The 27,950-nt window shown below is 35.9% G+C and overlaps 1 protein-coding gene across 2 annotated transcripts in view; it reads left to right on the top strand.

Annotated features, from left to right (window-relative positions):
* Zc2hc1a (zinc finger C2HC-type containing 1A) overlaps positions 1–27,950 on the top strand; it is a 40,813-nt gene that overhangs the window by 11,496 nt on the left and 1,367 nt on the right. Inside the window, exons 2-9 of one of the 2 annotated variants that reach the window (XM_051158462.1) lie at positions 3,150–3,226; positions 5,462–5,578; positions 11,454–11,595; positions 13,383–13,531; positions 15,046–15,145; positions 15,603–15,702; positions 22,605–22,721; positions 25,529–25,636. In XM_051158462.1, the coding sequence (XP_051014419.1) occupies positions 3,150–3,226; positions 5,462–5,578; positions 11,454–11,595; positions 13,383–13,531; positions 15,046–15,145; positions 15,603–15,702; positions 22,605–22,721; positions 25,529–25,636 (910 nt within the window). The remainder of the gene's footprint in view (positions 1–3,149; positions 3,227–5,461; positions 5,579–11,453; positions 11,596–13,382; positions 13,532–15,045; positions 15,146–15,602; positions 15,703–22,604; positions 22,722–25,528; positions 25,637–27,950) is intronic. The other variant, XM_051158454.1, reaches the window with a different exon arrangement.

The following is a 27,950-nucleotide window of genomic DNA, read 5'->3' as shown; positions in this document are numbered from 1 at the left end:
TTAAACCTGGGGCTTTAGGCATGCTAAGTAAGCATCTATCACTGAACTATTCTTGCAGCCTCAAGAATTAATTTTCATAAGGTTTTGCTTTATAATGGACTCAATAAGTAATAACTAAGGAAGTATACTTCTAAGCAAGTGGACTGTGTATATGTGTGTATTAATGCATGCTATGGAATTTTTAATTCATGAAAATATATGAAAACCTAGGAAGCTTTAGTAGATTATTAAACATGTCCTACTATTGCTATTTTGACTCATTCATTTTAAGACATTCTTATCTTAACGAACCTAATGAGGTTCTATATGGGAACTCAGTGAGGCTCCTTTTCTTAAGTAACCTTTTTAATGCCAGTAGTAGAGGAGGAAAACACTAGAGGGTTCTTAAGTTTGCTTTTAACTACTACTATACAGATGTCGCACCTCCATTTGAATTACAAGCAGTCACTGTTCAACAGTGAAATAGGGCAGTGGGGTACTAGGAGAGCGAGAACAAAAGTTCTTCTGTGGCTGCCTTGAGTATCTTCTTACTGGTCTATTTTGGACCACTATATTATTTTTCTGTGTACTCACCTTTATATAAATAAAGACTGGCATGATCAGTGAAATTGCAACAGAAGATATATGGGCAATTTACAGGTTTCCAATTCACTTTTAGAAAATTACAGGTATGAAAGTAAGTTTAATAGAAATCTCCACAGCTGAGTGGAGAGTGGGATATGACTTTCACACAAACTCTGGTGCCTCATATTAGACCATGTCTCCTGGAGGGGGAGACCTGGTGGCACTCAGAGGAAGGGTAGCAGGCTACCAAGAAGAGACTTGATACCCTATGAGCATATACAGGGGGAAGAAATCCCCCCTCAGGAACAGTCATAGGGGAGGGGAATAAGGGGAAAATGGGAGGGAGGGAAGAATGGGAGGATACAAGGGATGGGATAACCATTGAGATGTAAAAGAATAAATTAATAAAAAATTAAAAAAAAGAAAAAGAAAAATTAAGTAGAAAATAAAATGTTTAATCAAATCAGTTGCATAGTGTCCCAAAGAGCAAAGTTTTATATTTTACTTTTGTATCATTTCAGCAATCATATTTCTTGTATCATAGTACATAGTAGATCTGCCTATTGTATACAAATTGTAGCTAACTTTATTATTTAATTAATTCTTCCCAATGAGTTCAGAATACCTCAGAGTAAAAGTCTAATGATAATCTTAATGCAAGTATTACAGGTCGGTATAAAAATGAATAATTTGCAGGATACAGAAATGCACTTTACATAACTAGGTGGTTCTAACTTTGGATATGTATATTTTGTGTTATCTGTTGATAAATAGAACAAGCTTTGTTTTATTCTAGAGTCCCCTCATAAGCTCAGGATGATTAACTATTGAAAAGAGAGAGTTCTTCCTGCCTATAACCAAGACAGATGCAATTCTGAATTCTTATATTTTCAGTATATATAAATAATTAAAAGATAACTATATATTTCTAGCCTTATCAATTTGGTTATCCTTGGATTATCACTGTTTTATGTGTCCTGATAACTCTGAGCCCCAGGCCATTTTAAATGATAATTTTGCTCATTTTGAAATGAAACTTTTAAGTAAAAACTCTCAACTCACCTGTGAGACCTAAGAGAAAACCTTGAAAACTAAAGTTTTATGGCTAATATCTGCTTACATGTGAGTATATTCCATGTGTATCTTTCTGGGTCTGACTTGCTTTACTCAGGATGATCTTTTCTAATTTTATCCATTTACCTGCAAATCTCATGCTTTCCTTGTTTTTGATATCTGAGTAGTATTCCATTATGTAAATGTCCCACAGTTTATTAGTTCTCCAGTTGAGGGACATCTAGGTTGTTTCCAGAGTCTGGCTATTACAAATAAATCTGCTATGAACATAGTTGAGCAAAAGTCCTTGTTGTACGGTGGAGCATCTTTCAGGTATATGCCCAGGAATGGTATAGCTGGGTCTGGAGGTAGCACTGTTCCCAACTTTCTGAGAAAGCGCCAGATTGATTTCCAAAGTGGTTGTACATATTTGCACTCCCACCAGCAATTGAGGAGTGTTCCCCTTTCTCCACATCCTTGCCAGCATGCATTGCCACTTGAGATTTTTATCTTAGCCTTAATTCTGATTCCCTTATGACTAGGGACATTGAACATTTCATTAAGTGTTTATCAGCCATTCACTAATTCCTCTGTTGAGAATTCTCTGTTTAGCTCTGTACTCCATTTTTTAATTTGTTTATTTGGTTTGTTGGTGTTTAATTTTTTGAGTTCATTATATAGTTCAGATATTAGCCCTCTGTCAGATATAGTGCTGTTGATCTTTTTCCAGTCTGTAGCCTCACTTACAAATGGATATTAGCCATATAATACAGGGTAACCATACTACATTCCACAGATCTTTAGAAGCTAAATAACAAAGAGGACCTTGGGAAGGATGCTTAATACTCATTCAGAAGGGCAAATAGAATAGACACCAGAAGCAGTTGAAGAGATGTAACAGTAGTATATCATAAGTGTCCTCTGAAAGACTCTAATCCAGCAAGGGCTCAGTGCAGAAGCTGAAACTCACAGCCAAACATTGGGCAGAGCTCAAGGAGTCTTATGAAAGAGTAGGGGGAGAGAAGGACCCAGAGGGGACAGGAACTCTACAAGAAGGCCAACAGAGCCAACAAATTTGGGTCCAGCGAGGCTGCAGAAACTGATGCACCAACGAAGAACCATCCATGGAGAGGACCTAGGATCCCTGCTCAGATGTAGTTGATATGCAGCTCAGTCTCCATGTCGGTACCCCTAATGTGGGGAGCAGGGACTGTCTTTGACATGGACTCTATTATCTGCTCTTTGATCACTTCCTCCTTGTGGGGTGGCCTTGTCAGGCCACAGAGGAAGAAGATGCAGGCAGTCCTCATGAGACTTGATAGGCTGGGGTCAGATAATAGGGGAGGAGAGTCTCCCTATTTTTGAGGACTAGGAGAAGTGAAGGGGGGGTGAAGAGGGAGGAAGAGTGGGAAAGGGATGAGACTGAACTACAATCAGGATGTAAAGTGAATAAGTTTTTAAAAATTTAAAAAGAAAACTAAAGTTGCATGATGAGTTCTGAAAATTTTTAATTAGATTATTTTATGTTTTAGAAAATGGAAGTGTTGTCCAAGTTGGAGAACTGTTGCCCTGCAAGATTTGTGGAAGAACATTCTTTCCATTAGCACTGGTGAGTCAGCTGATTGTGACCTGTTTGCACTGGGGCCTAGTGTATCTGTGTGTGCTTCACGCTTGAGGACACTTGCTATGGTTGAAAGTTATAGAGAATTTATATAGGATAATCGTTGAAGATTAGTCTTATCTCTGTGACTGGATTTAAACTCTGTAGTTGCATGCTTAATCTTCTAGGCCTGTAGGAATACTAGAGAATTAGGAGATAGACACTAAACATAAATTTAAGGGACAATGCACCCCATAAATGTAAGTACAAATGTTTTAATAAAATGTTAGAATCTCTACAGTTGGCCTTAAAGTCCTGCAGGAGCAGGGCTTCTTTCCTAAAATGTGAGGATTTGGTGAGTGGTATGGTGACTAAATAGGGCCACTCATTCTGTTTTCTTTCTGTGCTTGAAATCATCCAAAGGAAAGAATGGTTTTGTTGTTTGGCCAGTATAGAAGTGCTGCTAAAAATGCATTAACTTGCAGAAATTGAAAAAAGCATGTCTATTTAATGTTGGTAGAGTTACCCAGGTCTATAGAGATTAATAATTATGCTTTTATATCTTTTTCAGTTTCAAAATTAATTGTGCAGTTATTAGTATTTTGATATTAATGCTTGTCTGTTAACTGGAGTTCTGTCACAGTACTGTGTGCCTTGTAGGCTACTTCTGTTAAGGAAAGGGAGGAATTAACGTTTAAATGTCCTGATTACAGAAGCCTTCTAAGTAATGATGGCTGTGTTGTAATCATTTAGAAATATCCTTACATCTTCAGTGATTGTTTTCATCTTATTTTCAAATTATGCATTTTAGTTCTACAGAAAAAAAAAAAAACAAAAAAACCCGCACATTCCTTTTCATTTAAATAAATTATGTCAATTATTAAAACTTCAGCTTATATAGTAAAATTTCTAAGTATGCACCACATGCCTACTTGACACATCCAAGAAACATGTGAGAACAGCAGAAAATTGCTTGCTAGCATTGTTTTCATTTAAGAGAAATAGAGCCTAAAGCTGGGCTAATACCTGTAATCCTTACACTTGGAAGTCTAAGCCAGGAAGATTGCTATGAGTTTTTAGGCCAGCCTGAGATGTAGAGTGAGACCTCTTCTCAAAAAAGACATTTAAACCATTTACTCTAGGGACTGGAGAGATGACTCAGCAGTTACGAGTACTTGTTACTGTTCGAGAGAGGCCAAGCCCCCCATAATTCCATTTTCTGGGATCCTACCCTCTCCTGGCCTCTGGATACCCGGCAGGCACTGGATACACATACATACTTCATGATCCTACACATGAAAGTACATCTTCAAACAGTTAAGGGCTACTTATAGTCCAATGTTAATAAAAATAAAGCTTAAAAAAATTCAGGTAGATAGTGGGTTCCTGATTGGCATCACTACCAAATAAGCCATTTCTTTTCCTTTTTTTTTTTTTTTTATAAAGTTAACAGTGCCATTTTCTTGAGCATTTGCTGAAATGCGCAAGAAACAAAGGTGCATTTGTACACCATCTCAGTAAATAAAGCTTCTATAGTGGAGGGAGAAATTTTTTTTTCTATAGACATGGTTATTTGGATATTAGCTAAGATAATTTTAACTGTGTTTGTCTAAAATAAACAAATGAGTTACCATTTATCAGCAAAACAATCTATAAATATGGACCATTCCACAGTTCAGTGAAGTCGTAGATGAAGAAAGCAAGCTTGTGTTTTGAGTTCTAGGAGTATAGGAAGGAGACAAGTTTGACCTCTCTCTGCTTGTTATTTTGGCTTAGTGTTGTATTAATCTATGCTTATGTTATCTTATGTAATTTTGCTACCAGCTGGGTAACTCTTATAACCCCAAGTCTCATCATTCTTGTCTTTAATGATATTTCTTATATCTATATTTTGTATTTACTAAGGACATTTCACTAAAGTGAGTTTGAGTTGTTTCATTATTGTTTATTCTTAACAACAGTGAAAACTAGAATATTAAGTGACTCCTGATAATATTTTAAGAGAGCGTTCCTTTATAATATCCTGAATGGTAGTTAAGGGTAAGGGTGTGTGTGTGTGTGTGCGTGCGCGTGTGCGTGCGCGTGTGCGTGCGCGTGTGCGTGCGCGCGCGTGCATGTTTTAAGGCTTAATCTAATTACAGAAAAAAATGTATCTTTTTTCTCTCTGTGTTTTTAAAAATATGGTCTTTAGTTTTCTCTTCTGTAGCAAAGAAAATACTATGCTGCATTTCTTCATTTTAACAGAAAAAACATGGACCCATTTGCCAGAAAACTGCCACTAAAAAACGGAAGACTTTTGATTCAAGTAGGCAAAGAGCTGAAGGAACTGATATTCCCACAGTCAAACCTCTTAAACCCAGGGTAACTATAAGCTTTTCAACAGTATAAACTTTTATTACACTTAGTGATAACATTAAAGTGAGTGTTATTCTAGGTACAATAAGCAAAATTCCGTGTTATGTGTTCAAAATAAATATAATCATAATTTATTTTAATTAAAAGCAGGAATAAAAATGTCATTGATAACGAATGTGTAAAAGTATACAGAAAACTCCATGGTTTCAGTTGGCCATTCTAGCAGTGTAGAACTTCTCTGTGAGCTGGTTTGAAAGTGAGCAAGCATTTGAATGGCTTCTTTAAGCTAATTATATGATGCTTTTATTGTGAGTTAACTTGAATAAAGTGATAAAATAAATTTAATAAATGATTTTTAAAAAAATTAAATTGGTCCTGGAGAGATAGCTTGGCAGTTAAGAGTAACTTGCTGCTCTTTTGGAGGAACCAAGTTCAGTCCCAGCCTCTGTGTCTGGTAGCTTACTTTCTTAAAGTTATTTGATTCTGTCTGTTATCTGTGAATATTTACAAGAAAGATGGAGAGGCTTGACTAGGTAACATCAACCAATACTTAAAGTTTTTCATTCTAGGTGCCATTTTTATGATTACATTAGTTAAAGTGGGTAAATTAGCCAAATGTTTGAAACAATATAGTCTCATAGGTACAGAATTTGGCTAAATGAAAGAGAATCCTGGATTTGATCTGGTTATGGAGCATGCTATGCAGGTTAGGCCAGTCAACCTATGCATGTTTACCTTCATAGTGCTAATGGGGTTATTGTGGAGATCACAGAAGACTGTAATATTCAAGTGTTACTCTTTGTTTCAAAAGTTTTATTTAATTGTCTTAAGAATAAAAGCAAAGTAAAAACTATACTGAGTAGTTTATTGTCTCTTCCCTAAAGTGTGATCCATAGTGTGTTAATAGCAGCATTATTTGAGAACTTGTAAGAAATGCAGAATATGGGGTTTCACATATATACATAAACACACTGAGTTAAAATCTGCTGTTATAAGACCTTGAGTGAGTCACATACTTATTAAAGTTTTGAAAGCAATGAGAAGAGTTTAACATTATAGTGTATTTATTAATGTGTTTATTTGTATCAAGGATATCCTACAAGATCAAAAGCTCCTAAATGATAGAACAAACTCTAGTTTGGGTAAAATTTCAAGATACCATGCACAGACTACCAGATGTACATAAGAACTGCCTAAAACAATTGAAATCCAGGCTAAGCCACCCCAAAGAGAATATGTAGGATGTTTATGGGACTCTGTAGCTAAGAATCTGACCCTGCATAATCCACGAGGGTCTTTTCATCTTAAAGGCCATTTCTCTATGGTGAGTTCTTTAAGAATGTATATCTTTTTAACAACTACAGCCATGTTAGACACAAGATAAAGTACACAAACTTGTATTGCCAGGATCTGGAATGAGCAGGGCTAAAGCTGAACAAAAGCTAAAAGGAGAAAGTGGGGAGAGGGCAACTAGAGTTGAGCAAGCCCCCTGTGCTAGAGAAAGTGGGGGGGGGTCCAATTAGAAGGTGGGTGGGTTTGTTTGTTTTTTAAATTTGAATGGGGAGGAAGGATCACAGAAAACATTAATTTTCTCTTTTCCATAGAACTGTAAGAGGCAGGTTCTTACAGTCACACAGAGCTTTATTTAAGTAGTGTGTTCCTCCCCAAAGAAGAAAGTTGCTGTTTCCTGAAGCCTAGCAGTTTCCTTGTACTTTTCTTCCCAGTCTCTTCCAAGTAGCTGCTTGGGTGTTGCCACTCTGGTGGCATGAACTTGGGAGAACAGAGCTAAAAATGAGGTGGGTTAAAGTCTCATGCAATAGCCAACTTAATTCAGGGCATCAGACAATTTATATTCTGAGGGCATTCTGAGGGTTAAGTAAGATCATGCAAGCAAAGTTCATTTTGAGTTCAATTTGTGTACACAAGAGAAAGATCATGTTAGTGTAGGCTGTATAGAGTCAAGAGGGCAACCCATGCTTGGAAACATCATCTAAACAGTACTGGACAAGATGGTGAGTAATCTAAGGTAAAACCCATTACTGCTGTTTCATCTGGGAGGGGCAGGAAAGCACATTACAAGAATAGCCTAAGTTATAGAGGGACAGAGATTACAACACTCACTGTCTTGTTTACTTGGAGTTTTCTTACAAGTTTTCAGAAATCTCACTCATGGACCAAAGCAAACACATTCAGTGATGAATAACAAAATGGCTGTTAGCTCTCCTTGATAGAAAGATCTGTCTGTGAGGAAAACAAGTAGAAAAGACCAGCATACCTTGCAATTAGATGAGCGATACTACAGAAGCAGACAGATGCCACCATTTAGATGTAAACTTCTTAATAAAAGATTTTTCTATTATATATCCATGAGTGAAGTGGGTTTATAATTTTTCTTTACAAATTCTTTTGTTGCTATTATAAATTTGTTTAGACTTCAGGGATGCAGTTTTCCTGTCATGTCTAGGGGGCACTTAACTTCCTAAAGGTGTCCTGTTCCCTTGGCTTTTATAATCTTTCTGTTTCTTCTACTGTGATCTTTCCTGAGTCTTAGGTGTATTGGCTTGCCTTACGGTTGTATACGTTGTAGTTGGGCACTGTACTCACATATTTCTCTGTAGTGGAGAACCTCTGTTAGAGTCTCCAGCTTCATAGAAGTTTCTTGGATGAGGTGTAAGAGCTACACTTAACCAGTCTCGGGCAGCACACATGCTGCATGACCAGAGCTAGGCCTGGGAATTAGGACTTTAATTCCTGTTTAGTTTTGCATTTGTATTTTTAGCTTTTGAGTTTCCTTGCATATTCTAGACTTTAAAAATAAAGACGTAATAAGAATAGTTGGACTAATTAATGTAAGCCAGTATCATGTTTAGTGGGAAGACAGAGGAGGTGATAGACTCACCAGTCAGGAGCTGGATTAAATTACAACCAATACATAAGCTGCCGGGTGATACTGTTAAAGAAATAAACTGAAGCTGTGTGCACATTGGGAATTATTACACACCTAGAAAATTCAAGGGTATTGACTGAAAATTTACTATGGACATTAAAAAGTAAGGTAAAAAGGGGAAATGTACAAAAAGTACTAGGTTTGATATACTTAATAAATAACCTCTTAAATCATGAAAACTTCATATACAATAACAACACGAGGCATAAGATTACTTAGTAATACATTTTACAATAAAAGAGCATACCTTTATGAAAGATGCAAATAAATACTTTCCCAATTGAGATAGATATAAAGTGTTTTATATAGGTTAATTCAACATAATAAAGATTAGGTTCCCTAAATAGTTTATGAATAAAATGTTTTATTTTACTAGTTGAACTAATGATTTTTGAATGACAAGCCAGTTGTCAAAATGGACAAAAATGTATATGGATAATAAGGAAAAGACCAAAAATTGACCATGAGTTAAGATTATTTGTCAAATGTCAAATATGGCATAAATTTTCAGTATCTAAAATCCTAGCTATAATATAAGGATCATCAAAGCAATGGAATGAAAGGGAAAACTCAGGAATAGATTTATACTCATGTGTTTAGTTTATGCTGAATGTTTTATCTCAATATTGGGTTAGGGCTGAGTAGGTAGAGGATACAGAAACAATTGCTTGACCATTTTAATTAATTAATTTACTTATTTGCTTTTACATCCTGGTCATAGCCCCCTCCCTTTTCTCCTCCCAGTACCACCCTCACTCCCCCATACCCCTTCCCTGTTCCTCAGAAAAGGGGAGCCCCTTTTCTGCCCCCAGTATCCCACCCAACACATCAAGTCTTAACAGGACTGAGTTCATCCTCTTCCCCGTGGCCTGGCAAAACAGTCCCATCAGGGGGAAGTGATCAGCCTCCATCTCCTTACTAATGGACCCACATGAAGGTTGAGCTGCCCATCTGCTACATCTATATAGAGGACCTAGGATCAGTCCATACATGACTCCACAGATCCCTCTGGGCCCTGGTTAGTTGGCTCTATTGGTCTTCTTGTGGAGTTCTTGTCACTTTTCTTCCACTTTTTATAAGACTGCTTATGCCTAGGCCAATTTTTGGCTGTGAGTCTCAGCATCTGTTTTGAACTGCTGCTGGATGGAGGCCCTCAGAGGACAACTGTGATAGGCTCCTGTCTGCAAGCGTAGCAGAATGTTGTGAACGTTAGGGGTTGGGTCTCTTACATTGAGTTGCGCCAGGCATTGGTTTGGACACTGCCTCAATTACTGCTCTGTCCGTTCTTTATTCCTACATGTCTTGTTAGCAGGGTAAGTTTTGGATCAGAGTTTTTGTGGGTGGGTTGTTATTTTCCTCCCTCCACTAGGAGTCTTGTCTACCTAAAGAGTGTCCTCTTTAGTCTCTATGACCCTTGCTACTAGGAGTCTCAGCAGAAGTTCCCCTCATATCCTCTCAGAGGCCTATTTTGACTTAGGTTTTCAACTTGTCACAGAGAAGACACTACCCACAGTTTCTCTTTTCTCTGCAGGCCTTCCATCCTTCCACCCTCCACCCCACTCTCCCCAGGTCTGATCTCCACCCTTGTTTCCCTCTGTGTTCCCTCTCCTACCTTGTTCCCTCTCTTCAACCACTACTTCTGTCTATTCTATTTCCCTTTCTGAGTGAGATTTAAGCAACCTTTCCCTAGGGTCTTCCTTGTTACTTACCTTCTTTGGGTCTGTGTATTGTAGTATGTTTATCCTGTACTATGAACTCTTATGTCACACTATATAGCAGAATGAAAGAGATACACAATGATAATTTAAAAAAAAAGACAAAAGCCAACAGAAAATAGTAAGTTAACAGTTTTAAAATAAGTTTTCATATCAAAGTACTTATTGGTCCACAAGAATTGGAGAAAAATGATAATTTCCTCTGTATCTAGCAAGAATTATTCCTAAAAGCCTAAGAAACATGGAAAGAAGTTGACTAGGAATGTGAACTGTTCATAGAGTAAGTACGAAGGACTCAGAGATGGGCAGCTCAGATGCAGGCAGAGTCAACGGCTGTACTCTGCCAAGCTGGTGTAAGCAAGTCTTCAGTAGTTCCTGCCCTGTGAATAGAAACAACGTTTTAGAGAGTGTTGGGGGACTGTTCAGGCAGTAAACCGGCTAAGTCAATTTGTACATTTTGGAAGCTGCTAACCTGCACTGCTGGTTCACTCAGGAATTTAAGTTTTATTCCTTAAGTCTCTGAGGGGCATTGAAGGCCAGTTAGTATAGTTTTACAATCAAGTTTAGTTGGTTAGGGGATAAGGTCTTTTTTAGATCACGATAAAGAAGTTACGTTATTTGAGTTGAGATAGGATAGATACTGAATTTCATTCAGAAATTTAGACCCAACAAAACAGGAAAGATGCTTACTTCAAGCTGGACAAGTACAAATAGCCAAACCACTATGAAGGTAACATTTATAGAGCTCATGATTTTCATGATTGTCACATGGTTCTCCCTGTTGTATGTAGTTTGTTTTATACATATGTAATAAAATAAATGTATTTAAAAAAAAAAGATTCAAGGAGATGATGAAAACATCTTCAATCTCACTCATAAAAGAAACTCCAGTGAAATCCACATAGAACTGTTTTCAACCTTTAAAACCAGTTCAAACCCCTCAGATTTGGTACATTTTACTATTATAAAGGATCAGAAAAGACAATTTTATAGTATAAGCGTAAATATGGTTGAACACCTATAGCGGACACTTTTAACAGTGTCTGCGTTAAGTAGAATTATATTTAAAAATTGCATGCAATGTGACTGCGGTTTTAATTTGGGAAAGATCACTGATGGATTCTTGCTAAGAGAACATTTAAGATAATATGGCTTTACCTGAAATTTTATTTCAGTCTATTAAAAATATATTTTGATGTTGCCTTGTTTTTATCTTTAGCCAGAACCACCAAAGAAGCCATCTAACTGGAGAAGGAAGCACGAGGAATTCATTGCCACCATACGAGCAGCAAAAGGGCTTGATCAGGCACTTAAAGAGGGTGGCAAACTTCCCCCTCCTCCTCCACCTTCTTATGACCCTGGTATGTGGAGCATTGTTGGCAGAAATGTTCATCTAGGCATGATAGAATTTGTCTTTATCTTCATATAAAATAGCCAGGCATGATGGCGCATGCCTTTAATTCCAGCACTCAGCATGCAGAGCATGTGGATTGCTGTGAGCTTGAGGCCAGCCTGGTCTACAAAGCAAGGTCAGGACAGGCAAGGCTACACAAAGAAACCATGTCTCAAAAAACAACAACAATAACAAAAACAAAAAACAAATAAAAAAATGTCAAAACTTAGTGACACATAATCCTTAAATACTTTGGTGTAAAATAACTGTGATAATCCAAGAATATAGGTATAAAGATAAATCCTTACAGAGCATAGAACACCACTTCTCATCACAATGCTGTTATATTTCCTATAACTTTAAAATATTGATATATAGAAAGTCAATTATGCTTGTTACACATTCATTAGGATTTGAATAGTTAGGCTGCCTGGTTCTTGTTTAGTACCTTGCCTGAAAAGAAAGTTATATTTCTAAAATTATAATGAATCCAGAACCTCTGATGTAGACCAGTTACCTAAATTATGTTTTCAGAACAATGTATTATAGTTTCTACTGGAAAACTAGAAGTTGTGCTGTTACTTATTATCAAAGTAAAAAGATCATAGCAAATCCATGGGAGATTTTGAGATAGACACTGTGCTATTGGCTGTTAGAACATTTGTAACAGGTGTTATTTTAATCTAAACAGTCACATTAAAATTGAGTCGGTGCTCTTGATTAGAGTTTACTTCCTAGCAAACAGAATGTTCTTTAGCCAACTTAGATCTGATTTTTAAAAACATTTTATTCTAGAGAAACCACTTGCCAGTTATTTCAGTAAAAGGCCAAGTTAGAAGAATTTGAGGTATTGAATATCAGGAAGGCTACTGATGGGAGTACTTAGCTCTGTTTTGTCATAAGCCTTGGACAGTGTATCAGTGAATGGATAGAGTCATATCTATATAAACAACAACAACAACAACAAACCCTTCATTTTCCATACACAGGCTGGAGTACAGCTCATAGGCTGTAGTTTGCTAACTCCAAAGCACTAATGATGCTGTATGCTTTTGGAATAATCCAACTGGACCAGCTAGAACACTTCTTAGTCTGCACTCTTCATATCCATGTGAGGAAGGAAGGCATGCCTGTTTGGCAGGGCAGTCTGGCCTATAGGAATTCTTTAAGCTTTTGTACTTGCCATATAATTTCTTGTTGGATATTTTAAACTGTTCCACTAATAAGTAGAGATTTTTTTTTCTTCTGAAATTTGTATTATGTCAGTGAAGGTTTGATTTTTAAACTACATCTTCCATTTCTTGGGACCTCACTTTAGAGTATAAATTTCTTGGCAGACTACCTATTTCTTGATTTTATTTTTAAAAAGATAATAATTTAATCTGTATAATATAATCAGTTTATATTTTTAATGTTTTTACTGTTTAGGTATCATATAAAGTTTATGTCCATGATGAAAACAAATAATACATATATTTTTTACTTTTTCTTTCCTACTGATGCTTTATTCTTTTTTTTTTCTTCAATTTTTCTCAGCCTGATTGAAATGTAGGCGATACTGATTTCTTGTACATTTTCTTAAATAGCCTTACTAAGCTTAGGTCAGCCAAGTTGGTTTCTGTCTGGTAATGGGAACCATGGTTATCAGATGCCATTGTAATTTATATCACTCACCTTGAACTCCTGATCATAACAATTCTTCCTGTCCATTCAGGTGTTTTGTTACTGACTTTTTTCTGCTTTCATATATTCTAGATTATATTCAGTGTCCCTATTGCCAGAGGAGATTCAATGAAAATGCAGCGGACAGACATATAAATTTTTGTAAAGAACAGGCAGCACGTATTAGTAATAAGGGCAAATTTTCTACTGATTCCAAAGGAAAACCAGCTTCTCGGCCTCAGGTGAAGTGTACAGTTTATATTATTTCTACAGATTAGTAATAATGTGCCTCTTTGAGACTCTGTTTTATGTTTATGATTCATAACAGTTTTCTCATTGGCTAAAATGGTGTGTTATTACTAAAGACTTTGGTACAAGATTTGAGTGACAAGTTGAGAAAAAATAGTACAAGTTAATTTATTTGAAAGGTATTTCATTTAGTAGGGAGTTAATTTCTTTCCCTAGTATTGTTTTAATTGCATCTTAGAAATCTTTTTTATTTAGTTCAAAATATATTCTAATTTTTAATCTATTTACTTATAGTTCATTTCAAATGAATCATTTACTTTAGAGTATTCTAGATACAGTATTGCTTACTTTTAATTCTGTTGTGGTTCAGGAATGTGTTTGCCAAAGTTTCTATAATTGAAATGTGTTCTGTTGTATTGCATATGGTCTTTGGTGTATACTACATCACATCCGGAACTAAATGTTTGTTTTGCAGTTGTGTGTTGAGATTTATAAATGCCAGATTAAACTGATTCTTACTGGTATTTCTTTTGACTTTCCCACCAATATAGAAGGAAATTTTAAAAAAATCTTTATCTTTAATTATAGTATTTTCTGTTTCTCATGATAATTTTGACTCTTACATATCACATACTTGGAAATTTTCTTAGATTGTAGTAATGTCTGTATTTGTAATCCACAATATAAAATGACTTTTGTTGGTCATTAAAGCATCTTTATTTTAATCATACTTTATTTACTAAGAAAAGTCATTTCAACTTTTGAATCTTAGTTTTGCTCACATGTTTTCTTTCTTTTTTTCAACTTAAATGTGTTTTTCTTGGTCTAGGCACTAGACTACAATTAGTTTCGTTTTTAGAAAAATGCTGTCTGGTAAGCACCCTGGCTTAGTTGTGTGTTTGGCCACACATATAAATATTACTCGTAGGTAGGAAACTGTTTTAGGGTCTTCAGGGATTTCACACACACAAAGACATGCACATTCTTCTTTGTCTTACTGCTGAGTAGAAAGACGGGCATTGTTTTCATTGTCTTTCTAATTCTTTGACACTGTCTGTCTGAAAACATTTCTGTGTGTGCTTGGCAGTTGCTACAGTCTCCGATGGGTGAACACGGCAGTTTCTTCTCACCTACTCTAACATTCAGGCTTTTAAAATGGTTTCCATGCAATTGCAAACATTCAGTGTAGTTTCCTGAGATGTTTATAGTTTTTGTAGAAGAGTTGGTCTGTCTAAACTTTTTTTTGTCAAAAATGAACATGTTTTGACTTCTATACTACAATATTTCATTTTATAAATGTGAACATTTAGCTTACCTGGTTTAAGTGTTTATCAGTATTATTAAATTCATTTGTAATGCTGCATAACTCATCAACATATGTCTCTACAGCCTTTTCTCATAAAACAAACAAAACTTGTCCTTAGGGATTTTGAGCTGTTGAACTGGTTTGTAATTGCCTGATAACAAAATTATGTTGATTTTTAAAATTTTTTTTTCATTATTTTAGTATAAACCATCTCCACTTAAAAAATCAAATTCTCCTGGAACTGCATCATCAGGATCTTCCCGACTGCCCCAGCCAAGTACTGCTAGCAAAGCCATTGTAGGTAATGATACCCGTATGCCAACATGTCAGTTGATAAGAAAATGACAAAAGTGCTCTGTTCTAGATTATTTAAAAAGTTGTAAATAAGTTTAGGCTAGTGGTTATTTCTGGGTAAAATAGAAATAATTTCGAGTAGCTCTTACAACCAAGCTCCTTTCTTGGTTTCTTGAAAAGCCACCATGTTTTCGCTCATTTCTTGGATGTGAGCTTGAAGCTGTCCTGTAAGACAAGTACTGAGGCCTTCAGGAAGACAGCAGTACCGTGGGGTGCCCTTTGTGTGTTGGACGGGAGATAAAGAGGAGAAATGGCCACAGTCCTCATTAATAGTTTTAAATTACTAGTTTGTAACTATAGGCACAAAGAATATTACTAAGGAACTGTTTTCCTTGTTAGAGCCTCTTGCTTTATGTGAATTTTCTTTCAGCCTACTGTTAAAACTGTTGCCTTTTTATTATAAGGTGTGCCTTCGGGTAAAGCATCTTCAGTTAACAATCCTTTGGGGAGCAAACCTCAGACCTTATCTCCTTCTCATAGAGCAATAGCAGCCCCGCAGGCAGGGTAAGTCTATGCTGAACGTGCTGTTAGCGCTGTGTGTTGACGTCATAGCAACGCTTTGTGTTTGTCCTTAGTCTTTCTCCTGATTCTTTTGTTTGTTTTAGCACATTACTGGTGAAGAGACTTGAAAAAAAATCTCAGTGTAACTGCTGCAGAAAAATAGGAGTTGATATTTGTCAAGATCCTTTGTGTGTGTGTGTGTGTGTGTGTGTGTGTGTGTGTGTAGTTTTATTTTGGGCCGTCTAAGGACATGATGTGAACTATTGAAGGTTTAGTAATAACAAATATATTGAGCACTGTGTATGAGACACTGTGCTGACAGTTTGCCTCGGATTTAATTAAGTCTTCCTCGTAGTAATGGAGTAATTCAGAGAATCAGATTCTTTAAAGCTACATAACTTTTAGGAAAAGCCAGTTGGTAATTGAGATCGTTTTTATTAGAACACAGTCAAGTATTTTTATTGTAATATACAAAAATCACTAAGTGTGTAGTTTTGGTGGGATAATATGAATAGAAATGTATATAAAGATATTTGGCAATCTTAAAAATAAATACATTTTATGATTTTGATATGAGAAAAATATAGAGTAAAAATTCTTCATGAAATTTTCTGTAGTATGCCAATATTATCTAAAGTGTAGTATGATAGAAACTAAAAATATGTGCAGAGAAAACTATGGAATATATGGAATTATTAGTAAATTCTTATTTAATAATAATTTTATTCTTCCTAGATTTCTATCATTCTGTATAGATGGCTTTTAGTGAAAAAGCTTCCACTTTGAATGTTCCATTATAATTTTGGAAACCTCGATAAAATTATATATTTTATTATCTAAATACTTATTTTCATAGATTTACTTTCTTTTCTGTTAATAAATCACAAAATTAACAGATTGCCCCCAAACCGTTTTTGTCTTTTTATAGATGTACAGTTGGTTAAGGAAACAACTCACGTTATTTTCAAGTATACTTTATCTCTGACTCATTGTCACTTGTTTTCATGAAAAAAATTTACAGTGGAGTCATTGTCAGTTGTGACTAGCCATCTTTCCCCCAGTCAATTCAGACAACATAGGAAATCCAGGCTCTGTACAGACTGAGAATCTGGGGGATGATTCAGTGGTTAGAGCATTTGCAATGTAAGCATTATAAGACAGTAACTGTATTCTGCTGGGGGTGTATGCAGAACAGGAGTCATGGATGCTCACAGGCCAGCTAGCCTGGTGTACATAGCAGAAAACAAGGGCCCTATGCCAAAAAGGTAGAGCTGAAGACTGAATCCTGACACTGTCCTCTTGCCTTCATATGTACACCATGGCATATATGTGTCTACATTCAGACACACCAGTGTGTAAAGACACACAAACACACACACACACACACACACACACACACACACACACACACACACACACACAGTTTAATGGGATGACCATATAAGTCAGTGGTGAGACAATTGCCTAGCATGTGCAAGGCTTTGGGTTCAGCTCCCAGCATCAACAAAAAGAAAACAGATAAACAAGACAACAGAGTAGAAAGAACAAAAAACAACTAACAAAATACGAAGTATGAAGGTTATGTGTCTTTTTCTTATTTCCTCTTCTGGTGGTTAAAAAAAACAAAACAATACTAATTTATTTTTGTCTTCTCAACTGATCAAGTCATTGCATTGTATACTAATGTATAGATATAGCAGTGAGTTCTACAAAACCTTTTTACCATAGTAAAGAGAGTTGCTTTAGTTGGGCTGTAGCCTTTCTAGTATTTGGTTACAGCTGATTGTAAGTTAGAAGGCAATACTTCTAGTATACTGATGATTCCTTCTTTGGTCATAGTAAGTTGTATGTCAAACTTTTTAAGTAAGCTGTACACATGAAGCCAGCTGGTACAATTTTTCAAAAAGAATTTTGGAGCTGGAGAGATGGTTCAGTTGTTAAATTTTGCTATGCAAGCTTGAGATGTAGAGTGAGTTGATGCCCAGAAGCCATGTGGTATCTAGTGGGTGCAGCAGCCTGCCTGCTTCCAGCCTTGGAAGGTGGTGTCTGAGCCCCCAGATTAAGCTGGCTAACAAGACAGGCTTTACCAGCTGCTTTGGGTTTGATTGAGAGACCTTGCTTAAATGAATAAGGTAGAAGAACAGTCAAGGATGATTCCTGACACCAACCTCAGTCCTGTATGGGCTAGTACACATGTGTACCCACATACATCCCAACAAACAAACAATCCCAAACGAAAGCAAACAAACGGCCCAAAATGCATAGACATACATGTACGCACCACACACACACACACACACACACACACACAGACACACACACACACACACACACGAGAGAGAGAGAGAGAGAGAGAGAGATACTGACAGAGAGACAGAGACAGAGAGACAGAGACAGAGAGACAGAGACAGAGAGACAGAGACAGAGAGAGAGAGAAAAGTGAATGATTGAGCACACTGATCATGGAGTTAGGAAACCTGGCCCCTGGTGGGCCACTAAGTAGGTATGTACTTTGAGTGTATCTCTCTGACGACACTTTGATTGTGTTTAGACTTTGATAGCTGGTTTAAAACTTGATCTAAAAACCTGATTTATATGACTCGTAAAAGAAAATTTGTTTTTGCTGACAGGCAAAGATTTTGAACACATGCTTTTCTAAGTATTGCACTGCTCATAATGCCATGAAAATTGAGCACTTTGGTTGCCCCATACCATATTAAACTGCAGTCATGTTGTGTATATAGAAGATCCTTCTTCTTGAACCAGAGTTATTGTTTGCTCTGGTCAACGTATTTACTGTATTAATTGGAGTATTTCTGTTCCTGTTTCAACAACCATCTACTTAGGTCCAGCTATCATTCCTTTCTTAGAATTTTTGGAGAAGTGATTCATTTTATTGTTTCTTCTGCTAAATTGTAAACACCATGATGATAGAGTCAACAATATGAAGAAGAAAAAAAAATAAGTGTATGGCATTCTTATAAGCTTATTGGCTCATCATAGAAGAGTGATCCTGTAGAAGAATTACTTAAAATTTGCATAGCAGCAGTATTTTTCAGTTGCACATTGGCTCAGGATTGAATACTGGATGAAGACATTGGTGAGGTGTAACATTGAAGGAATTGAACGTGCTCTGAGATTGATAAATGCACTTCAGGATCCTCCAGCTGTTTCCAAGCATTCTGTTTATAGTCTTCAGTATAGTTCATTTTACTCATGTATGCTAGTCTTATGAATTATATATTGGGATCATGACATTTTAATATTTGTACTTGGAAATATTCTTATGTTTGCCAATTAAGTTCTAGATAACTTGTGGTTATTTCTACAGTCTTAAAAAAAAAAAAAACTACTTAATTTTTTTCTCCCTAATTCTAAAAGATAATTCTATTTAGCCCCAGGCAATTTCAAAAATATGCATTTGGGTAAGATAAATCTGACGTAGTTGTGTGTCCTTGTAAACTGTGTTTTCTTTGTGTTTGTCATTTTAAATATATACCAAGCACATTGTTTTTAATAGCTGAGTTACTGTCGTTTAATAGTTTACTTCAGTTACTGTGAAAACCAAAAACTTGTTTAGAGATTGATCATAGTGGATGGGGTAAAAAGTAGAGCTGTAGAATATGTGGAAGGAACCTCTGTGAGGTTGTGTGTACACGCGCATGCGCATATGTATGCGTGTGTGTGCATGTGTGAATGTGTGTGTGTGCATGTGTATATGTGTGAGTGCATGTGTGTGCGTGCGTGTGCGTGCGTGCGTGTGCATGGGTACGTGTGTGTGTGTGTGTGTGTGTGTGTGTGTGTGTGTGTGTGTGTGTGTGTAATCCTGGGGTCAGTAGCGATTGTCTTTATCTCCTTATTCTTTGGAACATACTCTGTCGTTGACACTGTAACTCATAGCATGGTTGATCAGAGCTGGCTTCTCTGGCATCTCCCAGTACAGGTGAAGAGAATGATGCTCAGCTTTTTACATGGTTTCTGGGGCTTCAAACTTATAACCTCCTGCTTGTGCAGCAGGCTTCTGTCATTCAAACTCATAACCTCCTGCTTGTGCCCTGTAGAGCATCTTTTAATAAAAATTTGAATGTAATTTTAATATTTTATTACATTAAATTGGTAAGGAATAAATATGTCTAGTTTTTATATGATAGAAGCATGTTTCCTCAAAAATCCCTTCTTTAATATTCATTTTGCGTGTGCATATGCATGCCAAGGGATACGTGTGAGAGTCATAGGATAACTTGTGGGAAATAGATGTTCTTTTTTTTTCACCATGTGCATCCTGCAGATTGAACTCAGGTCTTCATCATTAGGCTTAGCTGAAAGCACCTTTGCCTGCTGAGCCATCTTCCGAACCTAGAACCATCCTTCTTATATAATGTTCTGCTTTACGAGCCTAGTATACTGATACTGTGTAAATCAAAGTGATTGAAGCTACTCTATTAGGGTGATTTTTTTTTTTATTGTGGAAATGATATACTAAATTATCTGTGATGGATTAGAATTTAGATCAAAATATATATCTGGACAATTGTAGAGCTTTGATACCTCACAGAATATCCACTATGCCACTATGGAGATCCACAAAAAAACAGATGCCACCTGGTAATCTTTTCCAGTATGATTCCAGAAATCAAGTTTTGATTATGGAACAATCTCTGCTGTTTTCTGCTGTTAAAGGCTCTTCATACGTGGGGAGGTTTTTTTCTCAGTGGACTTATTCTTTATATCAGCTGTAAACAAGGAAGTTTTCTTCAGTTGAAATTTACTTCAAGTCAGAAATAAGTTGAGATCATTACCAAATATTTTCTCACGTGGCCATTCAGCTATGAATCCTTTGAAAACTCAAAAAAATGCTGTATAAAACCTTGATAATTAATTGACATTTATGTTTTAGTTTGTATACACAACCTAACAAAGGAGATTATAACAGAACATATGTTTGATTTTAGCCCAATAACATTTACTAAAATTTGGTCTAAGAAGCATTTCAAGTATGTATTTGTCTAAAATACAATCGTTTTTATGGTCTCTATATAAGTTTTGATATAGTGAGTTTATATTTTACATATTATAGGGGTTGGATAAAACTCAGATGTCTGACAGAAGTCACCTCTGGGACCTGCCTTTCAGTCAGTTCTCACAGTGTGAACATACTCTCAGCTCTTCTGTCTGTGTAGCCCAGGCAACGGTCATCGTAGGGTTTATCTGAGTCTCTGTATCTCGTTGTTCTTTATTGGGTCACATGCAGGATTTAAATACCTGCTGCTGTAGTTAAAGAATCGACTTTTATATGAAAAACTTAAAATTGTGTGTGTTGTTGAGAATTAAATCCAGGGCCTTAAGTGTGCTAAGCTGAAGTTTTCCTAAAATCTAATTTCAGTAACTGTTTCTCTGAGGCAGACTTACTTTCTTATTCATAAGCCACAAGCCCCTTTTTAAAGATAGTGTTTGTGACAGTATTGCTTTTATGATTATTTAATATTTAGCAATTCAAAGAAAAACTTGACTAATTGGAATCTGAAATCATTGGATTCTCTAATCTGTTATAAATTAGAGATAACTTTAATTTCCAAGACATGAAATTATGTTGAAGACATTTACTGAAGTCTGTGTGTAGTGTGCCTACCACCACATGCATACTGTGAGTGCCCACTGACTGCATAGACGGAGAACATCAAACAGCCCTGACAGTGCTCCTCAGGGACACTTACATTCTAGAAATGTGAACAGACCCTTTTTGGATGCTAACCTTAAGAAGTCAGCTCTTTTCTTTACTACTGTGTTCTCTCAAATTAGCAGCGTCTGACACATCATGATATGTTTTTTAGAGCCTACTGAGTTACCTACTGAGGGAAAAAAAAACAAAGTGAGTAGACATCCCTTTAAAATAAAGGTATTCTGTACTATGTGTATATGTGTGTGAATGTGTTTATATATATATATGCATATGTATATGCATATACATACATACACATACACACATACATTTGAGACAGGATCTCATTTTGTCGTTTTGGCTGGATGAGAACTCACTATGTAGACTAGGTTGGGCTCGAGCTCATAGTGATCCTTCCGCCTCTGAAATGCTAAGCTCAAAGGCATGCACTACCACACCTAGCTCGATAATATATTTTTAATGTTAAAGATGGCTGTTTTTTACCATTAATTTGAGATAGTTTGTTAATTTTCTTGTTCTCTCTTGTGAATTGGTATTTGTTGGTGGTGTTATATAATTAGATTATATAGCTAGCTATTAACTAGGAAGTGTCCTACAAACCTGCAGTTAGCACTAGTGTCCTCTAGATGGAGATATAGTATACTTTAGGTTTGGTTAATGTTTTACCGATATCTAGATTGACCATGTCTTTCAAAGTATAGATCATGTTTTGCCTTTTCCCTACATATATTTCAGAACAAACTTATTCCTTACTGGAAAGTGAAATAAGATAAACATAAGCATTCCTTATTCAATTATTATATTTTTTAAATGCAAGGGGAATCATAAAGTAAAATAAAAATACATAGTTCTTCTCGTTCAGGGAAAATGAAAATTACGTTGTTTGTGAATAACGGCTTGAAGGTCACATCTAGCTTTATACAAACTGCTGTTTTCCAACTTATTCCCTAGTTGGGATAAGTGTGGCATTAAAACTTCATGGAAACCGGCAAGGTGGCCTGAATGGTCAGAGCGCTCTGGTTTAATGATGGGCACAATGTGAACTCATAGATCTGGGTCATGTGCTTTATGCTGCCAGTCAGAGTACTAAGGGAAGAGGGTGGCTTTCTAGCGAACCACAATGCTTTTTTTCTGAAGAAAAATAATCCTTATGTCTACATAATTCTTTAGAAGCAAACAACAAGTAGCAATCTCCTTATGAGTACACCTTTATATATTTTGATAGTAAGATGGACAAGTTAGGCCCTCCACTTCGAACTGGAAGACATGTGCAAAGGTTGTATGACAGTGATACAAAGTCAAACAGTGCCTTCAAAAGACATGAGTTATTACCCATTTACAAGTAAGTATTTATAATGCAGTTTGGTTGGTCTTTATCAAATATTTTATATGAGCCTTCTGTTATAGAATATTGTACTTTTCTTATTTTCTATGTAAAAGTAATCTTACCTTAATCATTTCCAGCCATTTTAGTGCTAAATGGCCTTCAGAACCATAAACTATTTTTATTATTAGGCATTTCTATTCAAATTAACATTGATCATTTAAATTAATTTTGTTCTGTTTACTGTTAATTTTAGAAGGTATTGTGGCAGTCACCTTCAACAGGTATTTTGGTGAATGCTAAAGAATTTTAGTAGTAGCTGCTTTATACAGAAGTGTGTAGGCCACATTACATAGTCAAACAGTCAAGCTACAGGAAAATGATCCCAGAAATTCAGTCAAGAGACTCAGTCTTTAGATGTCTGTAAGTTCCCCACGACACACAGAAGAGGTCCAGATAAAGAGCTATCTCTTTTGGCCTGTTGACCAAGAAGATGGCGGTTGCATTGCTCTTGAAATTCTTAGTAGCATGAGATTCAGGAGTCACAGATTTGGGGATGCTAATATCTATCCTTTTTAATCCTCATTTTTAAATGATGCAATTAGGATGTAGCAAATGAATAACTTTAAATATAGAAAGTTATTAACAGAGTTAACAGTTTATCCTGCTTATAATTTGTCATGAACTATAATGGTTAAATTTAACTAGGCATACAATGAAATAGTTACAGGGAAGATTTTAACATAGCATGGTTGCTTCTCATTAGTTAGTGGTCATTTCTGGAAGTAAGCCATTGTGTGCTGAGCCTTGAGTTGATGCAGGTATCAGGGGACATTTTCTAGGAAAAAGATGAAGTGTAATTTCATAATTAATCTTCTTTATATGTTTGCACTCTCATATATAAAACTCACATACAGGCTTAGAGTACATACTTACTAGATTGCAACCAGGAACAAAATTGTTTTGAGTATGTTAGCAACATGTTAAGAATTGATCAGCCTAGTTAGTTCTTTCCAATCTTTTCAGAATGACTTATAGTCAGATTTAATCTCTTAGGAGATATTAGAGAAACAATAGGCATAAAATACCATAGATATTTAGGTCGATAATCTTATACTTTCCTTTAAGTTTAATGATTTAATATATGATATATTTATAAATGATATTGAAGGTGTATTTTATCTGTGTATCTTAGACCTTGCATAGAAAGGTGATAATGTGTCTGACAATACTTGTAGAGCTTTTAAAAAAGAAAAGGTGGAAAACTATAGTCCCTATTTGAATGCTACTCTGATAATTTTTTGAATATGGAGATCAACTTAGAAAGGCATAATTCCAGTTCTACTTCACAAAAGTAGAATAGAATAAAGCTCGTAGATAGACTAAGGGGACCATTTGAAGAGTCTTGGGTATCTCATCAGTGCACCAAGGTGCTGCTTTCTTGCTGAAGAGGTAACTACTCAGAGCAGCCACTGTGAACTTCAGCATTTTGTGTTGAATGTGCAATCTGTAGAGTCACTCACTTACATTCAACTACTAATCTGGCCACACAATAGCATTACAGCTTACATATAGGCTGTAAACACAGGCTCTCCAAGCCGGGCATGTAGTTCAGTATGCTTATATGATATCTCAAAAACAAATAAAATGTCAACATGGCAGGGAGTGATATTGTCATATTTAGTATAGTGAGTATTTGAGGAATAGTTACTAGTATACATTTTGAAAGTAGTTACTTAACCTGTTAGGGTGTGTCCAACTTTACCATATAAAATAGTAGAGTAGGAAGAATTACAGCCAAACGTTGAGAACTTCTAAAGAATTGTTAAGGTTTTTTTTTTTTTTTTTCCATTTCTATTCAGAAATTGCTTGTTTGTAACATGAACATTGTCCTTAAAGAAGAGGAGGGGACTGATGCCTTATTAGCTCTCTGAATCTTGACTGTGCAGCACACTAGTGGAGTCATGGGTTAAGTTACTCAAGGGTTTTTTTTTTTTCCCTCCTTTATTTCATCTAACATGAAGTTATTTACTAGAATTAAGTAACGTACGTATTCAATACAGAAGTGTATGTAGTGTGTAGTGGTAACTAAAGGTAACCTGTGGTGGCAGTAACTGTAGTGGTACTATCAGTATACTGCATTTTATATGAATTTGTATCTGAAAACCTTTCTGTAATGTAAATGGTCAGTTTACTGATGAGGAAGCTCAAGTTATCATTACTATTACTATTGTTATTACAAAGCTTATTAGTAAACATGGAATTTTAATCCAAATTTATGTAAACTTAATAGATTTTTTTTTTATTCCTAAAGTTTCAGTATGGGAATTCAGAATAACAAGTCTCCCTCCTATCAGTTATTTCAGTCTATGCAGTTGTTGAGATTAAACCTTTATTTATTTTTAGTCATTCTAAGAACTTTCAAAAAATGAATATTATCGTTTCAACTAGTGAGCAAATTTTCTTATTGTAACCACATCCTGTATTCTTAGGCTAGCAAATATTACTTCTTTTATATTTTCTCAGAAGTTGTCCATCAACAGTTAACACTGTCCCTGTTGTCAGCAGTTATAAATGAGGCTTTTAAACTAGGCTTTTGGAAAGAACTTTCTATAAGGCATGAAATAAACTACGATCTGTTCGGTACTTTATGAAGTTGTTATACAGTTACATTGAAATTCACTAATTCTACTTGTTTTCAGATTAAACATAATCACTTGGAAGTTACTCTTTTGAACTTCTCTATTTTTCTATGGATGTAAAAAGATAAATCAAGAAACATTAATTTAATACTTTTCATCATGCTATCACCTTCTCTCTTCCAGAGCTAATATCAAATCTCGAAATACTACACCTCCTAGTTTGGCAAGAAATTCTGCAGCAGGTGTGCCTACCAACAAAAGAAAAACTTTTACTGATAGCTACATAGCCAGGTATGTTTAGCTCTGCTAACCTAATAATTAGAGTTAAAATTAATATCTGCAGTCTAATTTTATATACATGTTGATAAATGGATTTTTTCTTTATTATAGAACTCAAAATGTGGTTTAATTGACAAATTCTTGAGACTAATATAACGTTTTCTTACACTTTTTAGTTGTAAATACTCAAATACTTTTGTTCATATTTAGTGGATTTATCTTTTTCTTTTCTTATTTTTGCATAGTTAAATATTAAGTATAGTATTAACTGTGCAAATTGACCTTATGCGTAACACTATCGTATTTTTCCACATTTTGACATGTAAGCCTGAAAAAACATTTTATATGTACACACACACACACACACACACACACACACACACACACAGAGAGAGAGAGAGAGAGACAGAGACAGAGACAGAGACAGAGAGATTAACATTATTTTTGAATGAAAGGATAAACAGAAAAATGGAAAAATGAGAATTAAAAGAAAAGTTGAAAGTCAGTAGCAAGATGTGTCACCAGACCCCATCCACAGAGGAGATATGAGTTATAAACTGAATTCTGAAATTGGAGGAATGAGGAAACAATGACTGTGGTTAGAGCCCTTGCTATGCATAATGTCCGTGAGTACACAGACACACACACACACACACACACACACACACACACACCAGTAAATTATTTACTAGTAAACAAATGCCTGAATAGGAAAAGAAAAGCTATTAAGGTTTTGAAAATATGAAATCATTATCTGAGATAGAAAGGGATTTCTTGAATAATTCAGTAAATACTGAAATACAGCAAAGGATATATTTGATCATACTAAGAGTGGAAAAACTAGTGCTGCAAAAGCCTGAGGTAGATTGAGATCACATATTGGGAGAGGAGGTTACTATATACAGCCGAGTGTGTCCAGGCCTTTGATACTGTAACACTGTGTTGTCATCTGCAAAGGTCATTTGTGAACAGGACAGTTAACTTATCAAAACCGGGGGAAAGTGAACTCTTTTAATATTTTAGTAAGCTTGTGATTTGTGTTGGGTCCCATTTATAGCTTCTTTGGCCTCATGAGGCCTCCAGTCAGTGGTTGAACTTCCCTGGCTGATGAGGACATGTGGGGATTTTCTATACATACAAGAGTGAGGGCGATCCATATAGTTAATAGCTCTGTGGTTTGGTGGGAGTAGGGGACAGGAACAGCCGACATATTGCCAGTAGAAGAAATACCAATGCCAGAGGAATGTGAAAAGAGCATTAGCCTCACAAACAGGAACATACACATATAAAATCTAACCATTTTATATTTACTAGGTGAACAAATGAAAATGTCTTCACACAAAACACATTGTTAGGAAGTGTGATAATGAAAACTCTGTCTGCTCCTAGTTAGAGTATACATTGATTAGTACTAATGCACGGAATTTAGTAATGCCTAGTAAAGCTGAAGTTTTAGTCTTTATATGCTGGCTTATTTTTGTCATTCTCCCTTAATTAGTGTTATATATTCCTCCTAATTCATTTAACATTGTGTTTGTGGTTTGCAAGGGGGTATACCAAGCTGTAATTTCCTCTTATCATCTAACAGTGTGTGTGTGTGTGTGTGTGTGTGTGTGTGTGTGTGTGTGTGTGTGTGTGTGTGTGTGTGTCTATCTCTATCCAGATAACTTGTTGATTGTACAAACTCTTGCTCCTGGGACAAAAATTAAGAGAGCATATGGCACATTAAAACACATAGCATGCTTGTATTTGCTTCACTGTCATCTCAGAGTTTTAATTCCATAGCAGCTTTTTGTGGAAAGTCCTGTAGTTTGTTATCAGCTCCAAGTTGTTTTTTTTTTTTTAAGAAGCTACTCAAATTGCGAGTCTCTAGAATTTCACAATCAGTAACTGCTCTAGCAAGGGGGAAAAAAAGGTCAAATTACGGTAGTGTTCTTCACAACAGTGACTCAGGAGTTGCCTTTCTGCTGATTTTTTTTAGCCTTTGCATTTTTTTATTTAATTAATTTATTCAGATTACAACTCAATTATTATCCCATCACTTGTATCCTCCCATTTCTCCCTGCCTCCCTCCCGCTTTTACCCTATTCCCCTCCCCTAGGTCCAAGATCAAGGGGGACCTGCTCCCCCACTATATGCTCAGAGGCTATCAAGTCTCATGTTGGTAGCCTGCTTATTCTTTCTTTGAGTGCCATCAGGCCTCCCCACCAAGGGGAAGTGGTCAAATATGGGGCACCAGAATGAGTTGTCAGAATACCTGCTGGAGGACAGGGAGAGATGTTTTACTTAAATATTCCAGCTAATAATTCATCACCAATAGAGTCTG

The sequence above is a fragment of the Acomys russatus genome, chromosome 2, assembly GCF_903995435.1.
Source record: "Acomys russatus chromosome 2, mAcoRus1.1, whole genome shotgun sequence".
In the NCBI taxonomy this organism is placed as follows: Eukaryota; Metazoa; Chordata; class Mammalia; order Rodentia; family Muridae; genus Acomys; species Acomys russatus.
This window is presented reverse-complemented; position numbering and strand designations above follow the sequence as displayed.